The sequence below is a fragment of the Macrobrachium rosenbergii genome, chromosome 47 (genome assembly GCF_040412425.1).
Source record: "Macrobrachium rosenbergii isolate ZJJX-2024 chromosome 47, ASM4041242v1, whole genome shotgun sequence".
NCBI classification, from domain to species: Eukaryota; Metazoa; Arthropoda; class Malacostraca; order Decapoda; family Palaemonidae; genus Macrobrachium; species Macrobrachium rosenbergii.
Window position 1 is genome coordinate 18456026 of NC_089787.1, and position 22249 is coordinate 18478274.

A 22249-nucleotide genomic window follows, 5' to 3' on the forward strand; every position below is an offset into this window, starting at 1 on the left:
ATAGTGCAACTGCAAGACTTTGCTCCTGTTACACATTTCAGACCTTTTCACTCTCAGTTTCCATTTCAGCACATAATGACCACTTAGGTCCTACCTCTTGGCCTTTGGCCTAAATTCTATTCATTATTCTATTCTGTTCTTGAAGAGCACAAGTCAGAACTTGTGCTCTGACTCTCTGTATATCCACTTGGGTAAAAAAGGGCTTCCTTAGATAAACAGTTCAAGAAAACTGGGGTTTAATGTTCAGTTGTTGGATCAGGAGGCCATTGAACTGGCATAGGTGGCAAAGGGACAGACCATTGAACTGGCACACAAGAAAGGCTTCCCTTAGATAAATAATCCAAGAAAATTGGGATTTGAGGTTCAGTTTTTGGTCAGGAGAGGCATAGACAAGGGACAGGGTATTGAACTGGCACACAAGAAAGGCTTTCCTTAGATAAATAATTCAAGAAAAATGGAGTTTAAGGTTCAGTTTTTGGTCAGAAGAGGCAAAAGCAAGGAACAGGCCATTGACCTGGCACGCAGTGTCCCAGAGACCGAGCATATACACATAAGATCAGCACCTAAGTGGCTACTCTCTCAGTTCTATGAGCTGCTCCAAAGACCCTGTACCTATGTCGTACTCTCTCAGCTCTGTGAGCTCCTCCAAAGACCCTGTACCTATGTCGTACTCTCTCAGCTCTATGAGCTCCTCCAAAGACCCTGTACCTATGTCGTAGGAATGGTGTGGTCGAGTTTGGCCAGTGAGATTCAAAAAGTCAAGAGCAGTTTGAACACAAGGACCACCAGCAAGACAGATTGGGATGACAGCCCCAAGGACCGAAGTCTCTGGAGACAGAATTCCAGAGAGGCCTTTTATGATTTGCAAGAGAAGCAGAAGTGATGCTAGGAGGAGAGACGTGACATATGAGATAAATTTTTTGCACACCATGATCAGTAACGCTCGATAGAGACTTATTATGGCGTTCTCGTTGTTGATGCTGTTGCAGTCATCAACAGAGAGACAAGGTGATAAATAAGATAAGTAAGAGACAAAGTGCAGATGATGTCCTACGAGTAACTAATCAAGATATGTCTGAAGCAGTGAGTTTTGTACCTGGTAGTGGCCGACTGTTTTGGATCAAGGTGAACATTCAATACAAATGTTTAAGTAAATAAGTGATAAAAAAAATTAAAATATACGTCGCACAAGAACAAAAGTGATAAGCATTTCTTTACTTTTCCTTTTGATAAAAGTTCCTGATTTTCTGGGTAGACCATAAAAACATAAACAATAGCTTCTCTCTCTCTCTCTCTCTCTCTCTCTCTCTCTCTCTCAAAAAAAAAGACACCACACTGAGAGATTTTGCCCGAAAAGATATGGATCCCAGAAACCGTCAGTCATCCACAGTCAAGGTCAATATTACAGCTTTGAAAAATGCTTATAGCAGCGTGAGTCGTGAAATGGAGAAACCATTCCACAGTTATGTCCCCTGAAAAGGGGAATCGAACATGATTCGCGAAAGCTCTCTGCTTAGATTCGTTTTTAAATATATTTGTACCCATACATAACTGTGGATTTTTTCTCCATTCCAGTGTTTACTATCACTTAGCGATTTCAGGATGGAATGCGAGCGGTCTGTGCACTTGAAAACTTTCTGTAGTTCACCCTTACTTCCCGCTTTTTTAGGGGGGGTGGATTATTAAGAAGGGGGTATCCTGCGCAAAAATAAGAAGAAGAAGAAGAAGCAAAGCTAGCTATCCTTCTAGAAACAAGCTGCACACTGTAAATATATGTATGTATTACTGCTATCATTCAGAAGACCAACCCTATTCATATGAAACAAGCCCACCAAAGGGGCCACTGACTTGAAATTCAAGCGTCCAAAGAATATTAAGGTGTTCATTAGAAAGAAGCAAGAGGAAGTAAAGGAAAAGAAAGAAAAGATCCTGCTTATTAAAAAAAATTAAAGTAATAAATACATAAAAATATAAGTAAATTACGAAGTTAAAGTCTGAAGAAGATTACTGACGTTCCCAAGGAGACCTCAACATAAACACGTACCTCATGAGTTCCTGGACAATCTCAGCTTTATCCCCAGGTGGTAAATACCAGATGGCACAGAGAAGTCATAGCCGAAGCTGGTCCTGAAGGCGATGGTCTCTGAAAGAGAGAGTATTCTTGAGGAGGAAGGAATAGCACCGAGTCATATTTCACTGTTGCATGTCTTTATCAAATGGCATTTTCACATGAGAATCTCCTTCCAAGTATGGAGGTATGCTCACCATTCAGCCATGTGGGAAAGTATTATTATTATTATTATTATTATTATTAGATTATTATTATTAAAAACAATTATTAAAATTATTATATATTAAATTATTATTTGAAAAATAAAAGACTTTCAACACCTAGTAAATTCCTCATCAGTATGTTAACGTTAAACAAAAGTTTTCCAACACTTGAACGGTGTTCCTCATCAACTGTTCAATGTTCGAATTATTATTATTATTAATTATTATTAATATTATTATTTTATTATTTGGGTATAATTTATATAGTAAATATTTAGTATACAAAAACTTTCCAACATTGAACGGTGTTTCATCAACTGTTCAAATGTTCGAATCTTTATTTAACATAGTAATTATTATTATTATTTGTGATTTTTATTACTTATTATTATTATTAATTATTAGAAATTATTATTATTATTATTATTATTATTATTATTATTATTATTATTATTCAGTAGATGAAACCCATTCATATGGAACAAGCCCATCAAAGGGGCCACTGACTTGAAATTCAAGCTTCCAAAGAATATGGCGTTCGTTACAAAAGAGTAAAAAGGAGGTAAAGGAATCTACAGGAAAAAAAAAACAAATCAATAAATTGATAAATAAATAAAAACGTATTAAAATGCAAGGAGATCAGTATTAGGGGAGAAATAATACATTGCAGTTTCGCTTGAACTTCTGAAGTTCCAATAGCCCGACATCCTCCTCTGTGGGAAAGTATCACGATCATCACCATTACCACCATTTCTCGGATCCTGAGACCTGGTGATGATTTGCAAAGCCAACGTGAAACGAGAAAAAAACATTGACTCTCTTTCTCTGACCTCCATAATTCGAAAGTGTATACGGTGCTGTTGGCACGTGCTGGAAAGGGCATTTCTCCTCCGATGCTGACATCCCATATACAACGCTGCTAAGTCAGTGAACTGACTGTGAATGTATATTGACATCCCATATACAAGGCTGCTAAGTCAGTGAACTGACTGTGAATGTATATTGACATCCCATATACATGGCTGCTAAGTCAGTGAACTGACTGTGAATGTATATTGACATCCCATATACAAGGCTGCTAAGTCAGTGAACTGACTGTGAATGTATATTGACATCCCATATACATGGCTGCTAAGTCAGTGAACTGACTGTGAATGTATATTGACATCCCATATACATGGCTGCTAAGTCAGTGAACTGACTGTGAATGTATATTGACATCCCATATACAAGGCTGCTAAGTCAGTGAACTGACTGTGAATGTATATTGACATCCCATATACAAGGCTGCTAAGTCAGTGAACTGACTGTGAATGTATATTGACATCCCATATACAAGGCTGCTAAGTCAGTGAACTGACTGTGAATGTATATTGACATCCCATATACAAGGCTGTTAAGTCAGTGAAGTGACTGTGAATGTATGTTGGATGAAATTACAAAATTTAAATTGAATCCCAATAAAGGCTGCAAGTCAGTGAACTTTCGAATGTAAACATCCCATATACAAGAAATAAGTTAACTGACTGTGATTGGATTGACATCCCATATACAGCTGCCTGTCTCCTCATTTGACATCCCATATACAAGGCTGAATAGTGAACTGACTGTGAATGTATATTGACATCCCATATAAGGCTGCTAAGTCAAACTGACTGTGAATGTAATTGACATCCCATATACAAGATTGGAATAATTGAACACTGTGAATGTATTGACATCCCATGGGCTATAAGTCAGTGAACTGACTGTGAATGTATATTGACATCCCATATACATGGCTGCTAAGTCAGTGAACTGACTGTGAATTTTTATTGAATTATACATTTTTGAACTGACTTTGTCATTGACATCCCATATACAGTAAAGTCAGTGAACTGACTATTTATTGACATCCCATACAAGGCTTTATCAGATGATGTATGTTGGATGAAATTACAAAATTTAAAGAATAAAAAAGCCAGAATTTCGTAAACTGAAATATTTTATGATTGGATATATGTCTCCCTATTTGATACCGAATACATATTGGCTGACTTGCATATAATATATATAAGATTGGAATAATATATTGCATATGTATATTTATATTGATATAGGGAATTAATATTTTTATATATTTTTCTTTGTCATAATATACAGTAAAGTCATATATTTATTCGCAATAATTTATATATATATATATATATATATATATATATATATATATATATATATATATATATATATATATATATATACATATATATATATATATATATATATATATATATATATATATATATATATATATATATTATATATATATATATATACATATATATATATATGTGTGTGTGTGCATATATATATATATATGTATATATATATATATATATATATATATATATATATATATATATATATATATATATATACAATGGTCTTTTAACCTCTGAAGTGCTGGATAGACGGAGCAGAAGCAACGTCAGATTATATGACACAAGAAGTACAGAGGAAGGTACAGAAATCTGACTTTTAGAACTGAATAATAATAATAATAATAATAATAATAATAATAATAATAATAATAATAATAATAATAATAGTTAACTAAATGAGGTTATTTATGAAACACATACACACACAAATATATATATATATATATATATATATATATATATATATATATATATATATATATATATACATGTGTATATATACTGTATATATTGCAAAATAAAAAAAAACATATTTCGTACTTGTAATATTTTATTCAATAACTTCCGGAATGTGTATAAAGATGATTCACTTAAGAAGGTTAGAAAACTGAAAATAATAAAAAGGAAATTAGAGATACTAAGAATTAATGTACAGACTATAATGTGAAATTATTATATCTATACAGACAATGATTTTATAAATATCAAATATATATACTGTATATATATATATATATATATATATATATATATATGTACGTATATATATGTATGTATGTAGGTATGTATGTATATATACTGTATAGTAATACACTATTCCTCAAATTATAATAGGTAATAAATTCACATACACACACGTATATACACACATACACACGCATATACAAACAGATACGCACACACTATATATATATACAGTGTATATATATATATATATATATATATATATATATATATATATATATATATATATATATATATATTTATTGTTCGTGTGTGTGGACTTGTCATTATTATTATTATTATTATTATTATTATTATTATTATTATTATTATTATTATTATTATTATTATTATTATTATTATTATTATTATTATTCAGACGACGAACCCAATTCCTATGGAACAAACCCACCAAAGGGGGCCACTGACTTGAACCTCAAACTTCCAAAGAATATTAAGGTGTCCATCAGAAAAAAAAGTAACAGCAGGTAACAGGAAAAATAGAGAGAGAGAGAAGAAAACTCACTTTTTACAAAATAAAAAAATCAAATCAACAAACTAATAAATAAACAGATAAAAATGTAAGTAAATTATAAAAAGCACAAGGTGAATTGTTTTAGGGCAGTAATGCATCTCACCTTCGCTTGAACTTCTGAAGTTCCAGTTTCACATCCTCAGTAATGAGGCTGTTCCACAGCCCAGCGGTGTGTGGAACAAAGGACGTCTGGAACTTTCGAGAAGTTCGGCGGCGAGGCGAGACATTTGTTGCACATTAGTGCCTCTGCCGTTGAGCGAATGCGGTCGCTCTCTGTATGAAAAGGGGATCAGGTATTTAAATGTGAATGTGAAACATCTCTGTTAAAACGCAACGTTAAGAAAGACTGGCAATAGAGATTTAATTAATCGTAAAAGTTATTGGGGCATATTAGACATTGGTATGCTTACGAAAACATACCCAATGCCCGAGAAAAAAAATTCAGGATAAACTAACGCAAGTCTGAAATAATATAAAAACCAGTAGCTTTATAAAAAGAACGTTCAGAATTCAGAACAAAATTCATACATTTTCCCAAAACATCCAACCAATAAGTTCGCCTCTGGAATCGAGAACCCAACAACTTCGCCCCTGGGCAGCATACCCAAGTCGCGCGCTCCCACCCCGACGTACCCTGTGCACGGAAGGGTGTAGATTTAAAAGAGAAAAAAGAAAAAAAATCAGGCGAGGCGGCTCCGAGTTAGCGCAAACCCGTTCGGGTCGGTTAGAGGCGGCGAGTACCAGAGATGCCCGTTTTCCTTCTTTCAGGGCGGGGGCAAAAAACCCAGGGGGAAAAAACATGCCATTTCTGGAGCGTTCTCTTACTTTAGCGGATTTTTATTAGGGGAAGGTCCAGCCTCTCTCTCTCTCTCTCTCTCTCTCTCCCTAAGCGGGTAGAATGAAGGTACTTTTAGCGATCTTGACGATACAGGCTTCCTAAATAGAGCAATACGGGATATTCTTCTTAAGGAAAGGTCCACCCTCTCTCTCTCTCTCTATAAGCAGGTTGAGTGGAGGTACTTTTATCATTCTTGACGGTACAAGCTTTGACTGAGCAAGTATTCTTTGATGGGAAACTGGCCTTTCACTGAGAAAGTATTCTTTGACGTAAAATTGGTCATCGACTTGGAAAGTATTCTTTGTTATAAAACTAGCCTTTGAATGAAAAAGTATTCTTTAATGTGAAACTGTTCTTTGACTGAGAAAGTATTCTTTGCCGTAAAACTGGTCTTTGACTAAGAAAGTATTCTTTGCTATGTAGCTGGTCTTGGACTGAGAAAGTATTCTTTGCCGTAAAACTGGCCTCTGACTGAGAAAGTATTCTTTGATGTGAAACTGGTCTTTGGCTGAAAAAGTATTCATTGCTGTAAAACTGGTCTTTGACTGAGAAAGTATTCATTGGTGTAAAACTGGTCTTTGACTAAGAAAGTATTCTTTGCCGTAAAACTGGCCTTTGACTGAGAAAGTATTCTTTGATCTGTAACTGGTCTTTGGCTGAAAAAGTATTCTTTCCAGTAAAACTGGTCTTTGACTGAGAAAGTATTCTTTGATGTGAAACTGGTCTTTGACTGAAAAAGTATTCTTTGCAGTAAAACTGGTCTTTGACTGAGAAAGTATTCTTTGATCTGTAAATGGTCTTTGACTGAAAAAGTATTCTTTGATGTACAACTGGTCTTTGACTGAAAAGTATTCTTTGTTGTGAAACTGGTCTTTGACTGAGAAAGTATTCTTTGCTGTAATACTGGTCTTTGACTGAGAAAGTATTCTTTGTTGTAAAACTGGTCTTTGACTGAGAAAGTATTCTTTGCTGTAATACTGGTCTTTGACTGAGAAAGTATTCTTTGCTGTAATACTGGTCTTTGACTGAGAAAGTATTCTTTGATGTGAAATTGGCCTTTGACTGAGAAAGTATTCTTTGATGTGACACTGGTCTTTGACTGAGAAAGTGTTCTTTGCTATAAAACTGGTCTTTGACTGTGAAAGTATTCTTTGATGTGAAACTGGTCTTTGACTGAGAAAGTATTCTTTGGTGTAAAACTGGTCTTTGACTAAGAAAGTATTCTTTGTTTTGAAACTGGTCTTTGACTGAGAAAGTATTCTTTGGTGTGAAACTGGTCTTTGGCTGAGAAAGTATTCTTTGCTGTGAAACTGGTCTTTGACTAGAAAGTATTCTTTGTTTTGAAACTGGTCTTTGACTGAGAAAGTATTCTTTGATGTGAAACTGGTCTTTGACTGAGAAAGTATTCTTTGATGTGAAACTGGCCTTTGACTGAGAAAGTATTCCTTACTGTAAAACTGGTCTTTGACTGAGAAAGTACTCTTTGGTGTGAAACTGGTCTTTGGCTGAAAAAGTATTCTTTGCTGTGAAACTGGTCTTTGGCTGAGAAAGTATTCTTTGATGTGAAACTGGTCTTTGGCTGAGAAAGTATTCTTTGATGTGACACTGGCCTTTGACTGAGACAGTATTCTTTGCCATAAAACTGGCCTTTGACTGAGAAAGTATACTGTGATGTGAAACTGGTCTTTGGCTGAGAAAGTATTCTTTGATGTGAAACTGGTCTTTGGCTGAAAAAGTATTCTTTGTGATGTTGAAACTTTGGTCTTTGGCTGAAAAAACATTCTCTGCTGTAAAACTGGTCTTTGACTGAGAAAGTATTCTTTGATGTAAAACTGGTCTTTGACTGAGAAAGTATTCTTTGATGTGAAACTGGTCTTTGACTGAGAAAGTGTTCTTTGCTGTGAAACTGGCCTTTGACTAAGAAAGTATTCTTTGCGGTAAAACTGGTCTTTGACTAAGAATGTATTCTTTGCTGTAAAACTGGCCTTTGACTGGGAAAGTACTCTTTGCTGTGAAACTGGTCTTTGACTGAGAAAGTATTCTTTGCCATAAAACTGGCCTTTGACTGAGAAAGTATACTGTGATGTGAAACTGGTCTTTGACTAAGAAAGTATTCTTTGCTGTGAAACTGGTCTTTGACTAAGAAAGTATTCTTTGATGTAAAACTGGTCTTTGGCTGAGAAAGTATTCTCTGCTGTGAGACTGGTCTTTGACTGGGAAAGTATTCTTTGGTGTAAAACTGGTTTTTGACTGAGAAAATATTCTTTGCTGTAAAACTGGCCTTTGACTGAGAAAGTGTTCTTTGCTGTGAAACTGGTCTTTGACTAAGAAAGTATTCTTTGCTGGAAAACTGGTCTTTGACTGAGAAAGTATTCTTTGCTGTAAAACTGGTCTTCGACTGAGAAAGTATTCTTTTATGTGAAACTGGTCTTTGACTGAGAAAGTATTCTTTGCTGTAAAACTGGCCTTTGACTGAGATGGTATTCTTTGCTGTAAAACTGGCCTTTGACTGAGAACGTATTCTTTACTGTAAAACTGGCCTTTGACTGGGAAAGTATTCTTTGCTGTAAAACTGGCCTTTGACTGAGAAAGTATTCTTTGATGTGAAACTGGTCTTTGGCTGAGAAATATTCTTTGATGAGAAACTGGTCTTTGACTGAGAAAGTATTCTTTGATATGAAACTGGTCTTTGGCTGAGAAAGTATTCTTTGCTGTGAAACTGGCCTTTGACTGAGAAAGTATTCTTTGGTGTAAAACTGGCCTTTGACTGAGAAAGTATTCTTTGCTGTAAAACTGGCCTCTGTGACTGAGAAAGTATTCTATGGTGTAAAACTGGTCTTTGACTGAGAAAGTATTCTTTACTGTAAAACTGGTCTTTGACTGAGAAAGAGAAATTGGTCTTTGATTGAGAAAGTATTCTTTAAAAATGGTCTTTGACTGAGAAAGTATTCTTTACTGTAAAACTGGTCTTTGACTGAGAAAGTATTCTTTACTGTAAAACTGGTCTTTGACTGAGAAAGTATTCTTTGCCATAAAACTGATCTTTGACTGAAAAAGTGTGCTTTGCCGTAAAATTGGTCTTTGATTGAGAAAGTATTCATTTCTATAAAACTGGTATTTGACTAAGAAAGTATTCTTTGTTGTTAAACTGGTCTTTGACTGACCAAGTATTCTTTGATGTAAAACTGGTATTTGACTGAGAAAGTATTCTTTGCAGTAAAACTGGTCTTTGACTGAGAAAGTATTCTTTGCTGTAATACTGGTCTTTGACTGAGAAAGTATTCTTTGCAGTAAAACTGGTCTTTGGCTGAGAAATTCTTCTTCTCTGTAAAACTGGTCTTTGACTGAGAAAGTATTCTTTGCAGTAAAACTGGTCTTTGACTGAGAAATTCTTCTTCTCTGTAAAACTGGTCTTTGACTGAGAAAGTATTCTTTGCAGTAAAACTGGTCTTTGACTGAGAAATTCTTCTTCTCTGTAAAACTGGTCTTTGACTGAGAAAGTATTGTAAAACTGTCTTTCAATATAAAACTGTCCCGTCCCTTTTTTAAAACTGTCTTCTAATATTGAAATATCTTCCACTGTAGAACTGTCTTTAATGGAAAACTGTACTTTTCTGCAAAACTGGCCTTCATTGGACAGCTGGCCATTATTGCAGAATTGTCCTTGACTCTATAACTGCCCTACGTTGTAAAACTTTCATTCAGTGTAAAACTATCTTTTAATGTAATACTGTCCTTCACTGAAAAACTATCTTCTAATGTAAAGCTGTCCTTCACTGAAAAACTATTTTCTAATGTAAAGCTGTCCTTCACTGAAAAACTATCTTCTAATGTAAATCTGTCCTTCATTGAAAAACTATCTTCTAATGTAAAACTGTCCTTCACTGAAAAACTGTCTTCTAATGTAAAACTGTCCTTCACTGAAAAACTATCTTCTAATGTAAAACTGTCCTTCACTGAAAAACTATATATTAATGTAAAACTGTCCTTCACTGAAAAACTATCTATTAATGTAAAACTGTCCTTCACTGAAAAACTATCTTCTAATGTTAAGCTGTCCTTCATTGAAAAACTATCTTCCAATGTAAAACTGTCCTTCACTGAAAAACTATCTTCTAATGTAAAACTGTCCTTCACTGAAAAACTATCTTATAATGTAAAACTGTCCTTCACTGAAACACTATCTTCTAATACAAAACTGCCCTTCATTGAAAACTACCTTTTAATGTAAAACTGTCCTTCATTGTAAGACTGTCTTCTGATGTAAAATTGTCCTTCATTGAAAAACTATCTTTAATGTAAAACTGTCCTTCTTGCAAAACTATCTTCTAATGTAAAACTGTCCTTCACTGGAAAACTACCTTCTAATATAAAACTGTCCTTCATTGAAAAACTACCTTTTAATGTAAAGCTGTCCTTCATTGTAAGACTGTCTTCCAATGTAAAACTGTCCTTCATAGAAAAACTATCTTCTAATGTAAAACTGTCCTTCACTGCAAAACTATCTTTTAATGTATAACTGTCCTTCATTGTAAACCTAACCTTTTCTGCAAAAGTGGCCTTTACTGTAGAACAGTAGAAGTAACCTTTATTGCTTAAACAGACCTTCACTGTAAAACTGTATTATATATATATATATATATATATATATATATATATATATATATATATATATATATATATATATACTGTATTCATATACATATATATATATATATATATATATATATATATATATATATATATAGAGAGAGAGAGAGAGAGAGAGAGAGAGAGAGAGAGAGAGAGAGAGAGATCCATGGCATCACAAAAGAGAAGGTCAACACAGCCACTAAGATCCTAGAGACATCATGTACTGTCTTAGAACCTGGTCCAAGGTGAACCTTCATTCTGTGAACCCACGTAGGGGTCAGTGGAAGGAGAGTCTGACCCTGGGCTGAACAACAACAAGTGAATACATTAACCATAGGCTGGTGCTTTGAAACTCAGAAAAGATTAGCTATTAGTTTAATTCATTCTACTTCTCTTCTCCTGATTCTGCTTTCCTCATTCTGTCCCATATTTCCCATGCCTAGATCATCAAATTCCATTTTGCCATACAATCTCCCCACACAACATTTCCGTTCGCCCCCTCGCTTCCATATATGGCACCGTGTATCTAGAAAAATTCGTTGAGCTTCTCTAGATTCATGTGTGGCACTTGCAGCCTCTTCCTGTGAATACTACCATACAGATTCCTTGATATACTGAGTGTGATTATACTCTTGTCATTCTCAATTACCTACAGTATATCACTTTTACCATTATGCAAAGGAATAACCATTCCTTTCTCTACCATATTTGGAACCTGGTGCTTCTCCATCCTCAGCATCATTTCCACAAAGATCTGGCCACTTCCACTCCTGCATCATTCAGCTGTCCTTTCTCCTGTTCTCCAGATTCAGTAAATCTTCAAAATACTCACTCCATCGAGCCAGGAGTGTATTCTCCTCAGGCTGTCCTTCTACCTCCCCATATACTTATTTTCTTTTATAATTTTGAGGTCCATTTGCTCATTAGCATCTGCATTCACATATCTACAGAACCAACTGGTTCTTAGTCACGTAAAATAAGTCTAATCCTTCTGGTCAGCCCTAGGAGAGCTGTTAATCAGCCCAGTAGTCTGGTAAAAGTAAGGTATACCTAACTTAAGAACAACTTATTCTCTCTAGGGCACTTGCTCACATTTACGTCTATATTTTAATTAAATGGCTTTCTTTTCTCTCCCATCATACTCTTGAATTTTGAGCCTTTGGTTCCAGCCTTTGCATCTCCAGCAGTTCTACGTGTTCTTGGCTCTCATTTCATCAGTGTTTCCCAAAACCTGACACCATGCATACACTAAGTACTACAGGGTATCTACCTGTCTCAGAACTTCTCTGACCATGATGTCTAATTGTAGAAGCCCTTGTCTTTCCAGGTTCATCTGCAAGTCCATCTACCCAAAGTGTGTTTTTAAACCTCTTCAAGTGATTCCAAAACATACATGCATGAATGGGGCACCTGATGCCCAGATGCTGTCGTGGAAAGCCTTGTGACCCTTGCTTTTCTCATCTGAATGCCAGCGTTGTGTAATTCTTAGGGTAGAAGGGTGGTCATCGTATTCACGCCCTGAAATAAATGGGGAGCTTATTTGCAAGTCAATTAGCACCTGACATTGCGTGGCTGTAAATTCTGTCAAGCTATTCAAGGTTCTGAAAAGGCCAATATGCTCTGCAGTACTGGAAACCGGTGAGTGATCATATATGTTTTTATAAATTTAGGATTTTTTTTATCAGTTCCAGTACTAGAAACTAGTTAGTAATCTTGACTAGTTTTGTTAACAGATATTAAGGATTTTTCCAACTGTTCTGCTGCTGCAACTAGTGAATAATCTTAGCTGGATTTATAACAAATACTGAGGAGTTTTTTAACAGTTCCAGTACTAGAAACTAGTGAGTCATCTTAGCTAGTATTATAACACGTATTGAGTATTTTTTCACCGGTTCTAATCTAGCAACTATTGAATAATCTTAGCTGGTTTTATAGCAAATACTGAAGACTTTTTCATCAGCTTAGTACTAGTAACTAGTGAGTAATTTTATATGGTCTTTTAACAAATATTGAGGATTTTTTCAACTGTTCTAATACTAGAAACTAGTAAGTGATCCTAGTTGGTTTTATAACAGACATTGAGGATCTATTTTATCATTTCTATTACTAAGAACTATTGAGTATTCTTAGCTGGTTTTATAACAAACATTGGGGATTTTTTCAGAAGGTCTGAAACTAAAAACTAAAAATCTTAGCTGATTTTTAAAAATTATTATTTTTTCCAAGGTTCTAGTACTAGAAACTAGCTTGTAATCTTAGTTGGTTTTATAACAAACACTGAGGATTTTGTCAGCAGCTCTAGTACTAGAAACAAGTGAGTAATCTGATCTGGTTTTATAACATACATTGAGGATGTTTTCATCAGTTCCAGTACTAGACACTAGTAAGTATTCTTAGCTGTTTTTTTAACATATATAAAAAATTTCTTCTTCAGTTCTAGTACTAGAAACTAATGAGTAACCTTAGCTGGTTGTAAAACAAACATTGAGGATTTTGTCAGCTTTTCACACAATTGCTTCATAAAAACAATTTCACTGACGCCATCTATCACTGTCACACCAGAATTTATAAAATATATAAGCAAAGCAAGTAACAAGGCATGTTATGGACCAAAGATGACCTCACCTGATTGTGATTGTATATGGGAAACTGATACCGGATTTATAAAGCCTGTCTCAGTTTCCCGTATACAGTCAGGTGAAGTCATGTCTTGTTCATAAAATGCCTTGTTACTCGCTTTGTTTATATTACATAGATTCTGATGCCACAGTGACAGATGACATCAGTACAATGGTTTTCATCAGGTAATTGCGTGCAAATAATGCAAATGAAATTAAATTAAGATTGCTGACTAGTTCCTATTACTGGAACTGATGAAAAATCCTCAGTGTTTGTTATGAAACCAGCTAAGAATACTCTATAGTTCCTAGTACCAGATGCAATAAAAAATTTCAATGTTTGTTATAAAAACAGCTAGGAATACTCTATAGTTCCTAGTAACAGAACTGATGAAAAAATCCTCAGTGTTTTATATAAAACCAGCTAATAATGCTCTATACTTCCTAGTACTAGACGTGCTGAAAAAAATTTAGTGTTTGTGAGAAAACCAGCTATGAATACTCAATAGCTCCTAGTCTCAGAAGTGATGAAAAAATCCTCAATGTTTGCTATAAAACCAGCTAAGAATACTCAATAGTTCCTATTCCTAGTACTAGAAGTGCTGAAAAAATATCAGTGTTCATTATAAAACCAGCTAAGAATACCAGATAGTTCCTAGTACCAGAAGTTCTGTAAAAAAAATTCAGCGTTTGTGAGAAAACCAGCTAAGAATCAATAGTTCCTAGTAATAGAACTGATGAATATATCCCCAATGTTTTTATAAAACCAGCTAAGAGTACTCGATAGTTCCTAGTATTAGAACTGATGAGAAATCCTCAATGTTTGTTATAAAACCAGCTACGAATACGCAATGGTTCCTAGTACTGGAACTGACAAAAAAAATCTCAATATTTATTATAAAACCAGCTAAGAATACTTAATATTTCCTAGTACCAGAAGTGCTGAAAAAATTTCTATGTTTGTTGTAAATCCAGCTAAGAACATTCAATAGTTCCTAGTAATAAAACTGATGAATAAATAGTCAATGTGTATTATAAAACCAGCTAAGAATACTAGATAGTTCCTAGTAACATAACTGATGAAAAATCCTCAATGTTTGCCATAAAACTAGCTAAGAATATGCTCTAGTTCCTAATACCAGAAGTGCTGAAAAAATTTCAGTGTTTGTTATAAAGCCAGCTAAGAACATTCAATAGTTCCTAGGAATATAACTGATGAAAAAATAGTCAATATTTATTATAAAACCAGCTAAGAATACTAGACAGTTCCTAGTAAAAGAACTGATGAAAAATCCTCAATGTTTGTTATAAAACCAGCTAAGAACACTCTATAGTTCCTAGTACCAGAAGTGCTGAGAAAAATTTCAATGTTTGTTATAAAACCAGCTAAGAACATTCAATAATTCCTAGTAATAGAACTGATGAATAAATAATCAATGTTTATTGTAAAACCAGCTAAGAATACTAGATAATTCCTAGTAGCATAACTGATGAAAAATCCTCAATGTTTGTTATAAAACCAGCTAAGAATACTCAATAGTTCCTAGTAACAGAACTGATGAAAAAATCCTCAATGTTTGCTATAAAACCAGCTAAGAATACGCTATAGTTCCTAGTACCAGAAGTGCTGAAAAAGATTTCAGTGTTTGTTATAAAACCAGCTAAGAATACTAGATAGCTCCTAGTAACAGAACTGATGAAAAATCCTCAGTATCTGTTATAAAACCAGTTAAGAATATCCACTAGTTCTTAGTAACAGAACTGATGCAAAAATCCTCAAAGTTTGCTATACAACCAGCTGAGAATACTCACTAGTTCCCAGTACTGGAACTGATGAAAAATCCTCAACCATGATCAGTTTCAAAACCCAGAGTCTCAGTCTGTGCAAAAACCAGGTCATTCTTTGAAACATAGGATAGGCTAAGACTGTGTCATTGAGTTTATATTCGACAGAATTTTATATGGCAAAATCTTTTATCTCTAAATATCTGTGATCAGTTGTATTTGCATATACCTACGTACTTATTATTATTACTAATCTATTTATATTTTTATCTATTTATTTTTTCATTTATGCCTTTCTTTTATAATATCTGGTCTCTTTTTTGTCCATATTTCTTATTATCTTCTGTAACTTCTTTCAAAAATGAGCACCATGTTCTTTGGAAGCTTGAATTTCAAGCCAATGGTCCCTGTGGGCTTGTTCCACATGAATAGGGGTTTATCTTCTGAATAATAATAATAATATAATAATGATAATAATAATAATAATAATAATAATAATAATAATAATAATAATAATAATAATAATATAATAATAATAATAAGTCCATTCTATTCAAGCTGGTATAACTAATTTTGACCTTAATATACAAATTCCCTTTCTGTATCCACAGAGTTATACTGTTTCATACAGTATACAGTAATTCTAATGTAGTTTGAGAGAGAGAGAGAGAGAGAGAGAGAGAGAGAGGGAAATAGAGAGTGAGAGTTATTTTAAGGAGAAGGGCTCTTGTGGGTATGTCTTTCTCTTTCTAGAGAGAGAGAGAGAGAGAGAGAGAGAGAGAGAGAGAGAGAGAGAGAGAGAGAGAGAGAGAGATCAACAACAATTAAGGCCTTGATTTTTGCAGGACATTAAAAAAGTTCCAAGCTACATATAGTTTTCCATATTAAGTGTTATTTTTGAATTGACACATCATTTTTTCACCTGTGTTTACACATCATTTTTTTTTCACCTGTGTTGACAATAGCACATTTGAATTGCCATTTTTCCACTGGGTTCCATTTCCTTGGAGGTTTCCATATAACCTGCCTAAATCTACACTTAAGTGCTTATGTGTTTTTAATGTTTTTAGCGGGGTGACCCTCAGTCCTTTTCTAGAGGGAGTATGTGCCCATTCCCCCTCTGGGTACATGTCACTAAAGCAGGTGCCCAGAGAAGCCTTCTGTGCTTAATTCATTAATGGCTTCTCTTGTTCATCATTCAAGACATAGTTTGTAGGAATATCAAGCCCCAGTGTGTGTCAGCTGAGGGAAGTCTCTTGTCCAGGGCACTGTTTCTGACTGTGTTTGATGGAAGGTGTCCTCCTCTGAGAATTGGTTCATATTTTGTAGGTATGTCATGCAGGTATGTCTGTGTACAGACACGTTTGTGGGTAAGAACAGCAGCAATAATGTGCAGTGAATGTGCCTAACTGTCGAAATTCTTAGATCCAGAGGTCCCTTATTCCTCACACTGTTGGACTGAGGAACAGTCTCCCTGAAGATGTGCAATTGGAACTTCTTCAGAAGTTCAAGCGAAGATGCAATTCTCCTTGCATTTTGATAATTTACTTTCATTTTTATCCGTTTATTTATTAGTTTGTTCATTTATTTTTCTTTTTTAATAAGTGATCTCTTCTTTCTGTACTTCCCTTTACCTACTGTTACTTCTTTCTAATGAGCACCATATTCTTTGGAAGCTTGAATTTCAAGTCAGTGGCCCCTGTGGTGGGCTTGTTCCATATGAATAGGATTCGTCTGCTGAATAATAATAATAATAATAATAATAATAATAATAATAATAATAATAATAATAATCCCATACTCATGACGCCCTCGTGGTGTGATAAGTTGGCTTGTTAACTAGGCCTATGACTTGGGTGATTGTCCCATATCCCGCCCACTTGTCACACCAAAGTGTTTTCGTTTTGTTGCATCAGCTGTTAAGAAGATTGCATTTTTGCCAATGCGTCTGACTTTAGCTACGCTGAAGATAAGTTCCGAACCCCCTTGTGCCTGTCAGCCTTCCCCTTCCTATATATTCTGTGTGGGAATCGTGAAACCTGGGCCTAATACATTTCTTCAATCCCTTGTCCTGGTCACTTCTCTTTGGTTTGGATTTCGGAATTCATTGGTAATTTTGTGTTCCCTAAATCTTTCGATTTCCATAGGGGATGAAGCGCCTGGCGTTATTCACTTTTTTCATGCAGAAACGAATGGCACTCAAGCGCGTTCCGAACGCGCGTCATATTTTTATAAACAATATAATTTACAGGATGATGTAAGCGTATATTTGATGCGCATATGTCCAGCTATGAACACACGTAAATGCGTAGAGCAATTAGTGTTTATTATCAAAACGTCACAGCAATTTACCGCCGACATATCTCGCACACGACGATAGCCTTATGTCATCGGGGTTAAAAGATAAAGGTCAAAATATTAAACAAGAAAAAAAAAGTCTTCTCCTCTCAGGGGGGTGTCTCCTGGGGGGGGGCAGGGGGGAAATACCCTCACATTTCCTAGACATTCGCCACTGGAGAACATCGTCCAGTGAAGGCGAAGGAGAAGAGGAGGGAGTCTCTTCCACTGCGGAAGTCCAACCCACACCGCCATCAACGCCACTCGGCAACAACTCGACGAAGCCTCTCAACTTTCGCCCCGAATCGTCATCTGGCGTCCTCACGGCGGCGGCAGGCAGTCACCTCCCCACTCCTTTTGATCAACCGTGAGTGATTTTGAAAGCATTCATTCGTTGTTTATCCGCTAAGGGCCGCGAACGAGCAGGCGAGCGTCCCCCGTCGATGGACGGAAAAGAGAGAGAGAGAGGGGGGGGGGGCAACTTTGGGAGAAAAATCCGCGCGGCGGCTGACGACCGACCGAGCAAGATGGAAGCCTCCGCTGCTGCCGCGCTCTCGAAACCGGAGCAGCAAGCAAGCACCACGAAGTTGTTATGTAGGTCAGCCCCTTTTTTAAGGCTTATTTTACCCGATCGCGAACAGAACGGACGTCCAGAAGACAGATAGGTTCCCGGTGACGGACGAAGACTCGTTTTTAAAGGCAGGTGGGACGAGGCCTGGATCCGGACGGGAAGAAGAAGATTTCCCCGAGCGTCGGGTAGATGAGACGGAGGGCCTCAAGTGAGCCCGGGGAACTTCCCAGGAAAATTGCTCGGGTTTTCGGGGGTCCCGCACGGTCCTTTCCTCGGGGTATCCTGATCCTCTGGAGGAAGTGAGACGGCCAAGGAATCTACATCCTCCTAGTGCCTCCAGATGGACTCTTAAACCCGCAAAAAGTAGAATTTTTTTTTTTTTAACGCCTGCAACCGAGCCTCCGCAAGCCCCGAGCAATCATCATTTGATTTATTCCATTTATGGCGCTCTTATCCACAACACCAGCCTCTTAAATCGCCCCCAGTCTCGGCAAAATGGCCCAATCATCTAGGCTAATGCTCGTTTTATCTCGGATTATGACAAAACACAATAGAACAGCGATATCCGACCGGTCTTTTTACGCCATGTCACGCTTCGAGGCCGCCGAGCAAATGACATCTCATTAAAAAATCCGTAAAATATTCATTTCATTTCTGACATGAAAGGCCACGGGACTGAGTCGCGTTCATATTTCATAAAAATTATCATTACTTTCTTATCCGTCTGTCTGTTGTAGAATTAAGTCTTTATCTAGATTAGTAATTATTAATTGTTAATTTGTTGTTAGTGTCACTGATGTACTTGTACAGAAAACTGTCAACTTCCTGCTGTTTGTGAAGGGAAATGTAAGTGGTGCAATTTGCGTCCAAGCATTCGTAAAGGACAGTGGAAATAACGCTTGAATTGACCGAACACAGAGTTTAGGCCAAAGGCCAAGCACTGGAACCTACAAGGTCATTCAGCACTAAAAAGGAAATTGTTTAGATTAGGAAGGTTTGAAAGGTGTAACAGTAGGAAAACTTCTCAGTAGCCCTATGGAATATTTGTCAAGAGAGGGTGGATAGCGAGATGGTTGAAAAAATATGAATGGAAGTACAGTAAAAGGAATGGAATGGGTCGCAGCTAGGGGCCGAAGGGACGCTGCAAAGAACCTTTAGCAATGCCTACAGTACATAGCATGAGGTGGACTGACGGCGCTACCCCCCTACGAGAAATAACGCTTGAGTGTGGGGTAACTATCATAATTCATGGTTAACAGCTTTTTTCTATTAATATCTCTGTCATTGCTGTGCAAACTGACTGTGAACTCTTCCTGATCAAGCAGAGAGATACATTAATAGATAAACAGCAGCCATTTTTTTTTAATGAGTAACTTTCTCTCCTGTTTGGTTATAGATCTACGTAGCACAGCTTGAATCCTTCATAATCATTCACCCCCCTCTTACCAGTTTACCTTGTTTTACCCTCATAACCCAGTCCGTATTAATATCTCATTGTTTCAGCACATTTTGTTTTAAAAACCTTCTCATCGCTTCAACTCTCCTTTGGGTATTCGCTTTCGTGAAAGTCCGGACTAGTCTTGCAAGTCAATGACCAGCGACCGCATTGCAATGTTTCACCTGCATTGACTGACACGTCGAATGGTCACGGTGATTATCGTGATAATTACATTGGTGATATTCGCAATAACTCTGTGAAACTGGCCCAAGTGTTTGCCATCCCCCCCAAAACACGCATGCGTGAGCTTTCAAATGCTTGCAAACACACGAACGAAAGCACGCCAAAACAGTGGTAGATTGATAAGCGGTTGCCGACTACCTAATCCAGAGGTTAAATCTACGTTTGGCCACAGAAAACTACAGCTTGCGGAGTGACAGACGGCCAGGGAAGGCACACACACACCCGCCGGCACCATTCGTCCGAAAGAGAAGAGGAAAGGAAGGTCGACATTTCGAAAAATAGATGAGAACTTGGCATCGGGCGGTCGACATCTTACGCAACTCCTATCGGCTGGACGTGTCTACGAGGAAAATGGTTCCTTCCTTTCGTCTGGAATATTTTCGAGAAAGCTGCGTGGGCCATGCACCGAGTGTGAAAATCATGCAGAAAAGATATGGAGTCAAAAATTAATCAAAATCTTACCAGGGGACGTGTTATAGAGGGCCCCAGCTGACAGGGAGATCGCGTATCCTTCCTTCCGCGGACATTCGCCATTTGGAGGCTGGATCCAAGACAAAGTTTGTTTTGAAGCGGGTCTCAAAGCGTCACTTCGACGTGTAAAAGACTGTTTCTCTCTCTCTCCTCTATGTCTCTCTTTCCCCTTTTCTGTTTCTCTTTTTCCGTAGCTGTAGATTCCGTTATTTTTTCTCCAAGATTTGAACACCATCGTTGTCTGAACACTTTTGGTACCTAAAATACAAAAGGTTTGATTTCATAACTTGAAAGCAGTTGCACTCGACAGCAGACGAATAGATTTTGACATACTATAATCACCAAAACCAGTTAAAAAAACCAATTCCACATTCACAAAACCAATAAAAATCAATTCCATATTCACAAAACCAATAAAAAAAACAATTCCATAGTCACCAAACCAGTAAAAAACAATTCCATAGTCACCAAAACCAGTAAAAACCAATTCCATATTCACCGAAACCAGTTAACTTAAAGCATTAATTGCAGGTATAACATGATCATTCACTTTGCCCAAACAAACATAAAGCATAGCATTAGAATTAACATCACCAAACTAATAACGGTATTCGGTTCCACTTATTAAAATGCAATGGATTACGTTTGTCGTTATAACCAGAAAATATGGGATGCCACAACTAGAAATTTTTGGATTATATTTTATCCCAGTGCTGGAAAGTATGTGATTCCACAGATATAAAGTATGTGATTCCACAGCTATAAAGTATGTGATTCCTTAGCTGGAAACTAACGGATAATGCCTGATTCAGCACCTGGAATATGTGAGATTCCAGAGACAAACGATTCCAAAATTGGAGACTGTTTTATATTATATATCGGATCCCACTTCTGGAATGTACGGGACACCACGGCTGGAAACTACCGAGGTACGATCGCCTCAGCAACTGGAAAAGCTGTCGTTCCACCGCTACGAAGCTGGAATTCGAGAACCCGCGAATTTTGGACGGATCTGGCCACCCCACTAAGGCAACAACAAATGTGTCACTCTCGAACTAACTGCTTCTCCCAACTGGCGTCATGACTTCAGAGCAGGTTATGGATGTCCCATGCACACACACCCGGGTATTTCCTAGAAGTTTACCTGGAATCTTGGGATTTTCTCTCGTGCTATGACACATGGAAGGGTTTTCCAGCCTTTTTGCGCAGGGGTGCGGGGACTAGTGCGAGGTTCCCCCCAATGCTGAATTTTTGTGTCTTGATTCTCGAACCAGATTCTCCCCAAATAGCTGTTTTCGAAGGCCATCACTTTCGGTGCATAAAATCAAGGGGGATCAGGAACTTGCTTGTTGGCCCAAATTCGGGACTAGGACTTATAAATCTCTCTCTCTCTCTCTCTCTCTCTCTCTCTCTCTCTCTCTATATATATATATATATATATATATATATATATATATATATATATATATATATATATATATATATATATATATGTGTATATATATATATATATATATATATATATATATATATATATATATATATATATATATATAATATATATATATATATATATATATATA

The 22249-nt window shown here is 36.4% G+C and overlaps 2 protein-coding genes across 2 annotated transcripts in view; both read right to left on the reverse strand.

Moving 5' to 3' along the window:
* LOC136830571 (uncharacterized) overlaps positions 1-20701 on the reverse strand; it is a 51550-nt gene extending 30849 nt beyond the window's left edge. Inside the window, exons 1-2 of the mRNA XM_067090092.1 lie at positions 20658-20701; positions 2045-2143 (exon numbers count right to left, since the gene is read on the reverse strand). The gene's annotated coding sequence lies outside the window, so the exon portion shown is untranslated. The remainder of the gene's footprint in view (positions 1-2044; positions 2144-20657) is intronic.
* Positions 7129-11101, reverse strand: LOC136830877 (uro-adherence factor A-like). The gene is made up of 4 exons (XM_067090849.1): positions 10933-11101; positions 10257-10719; positions 9736-10063; positions 7129-8649 (listed from the first exon to the last, which is right to left on the reverse strand). Exons 1-4 carry the CDS (start codon positions 11099-11101, stop codon positions 7129-7131), a joined length of 2481 nt encoding a protein of 826 aa, XP_066946950.1.
* Positions 20702-22249: the final 1548 nt, after the last annotated feature.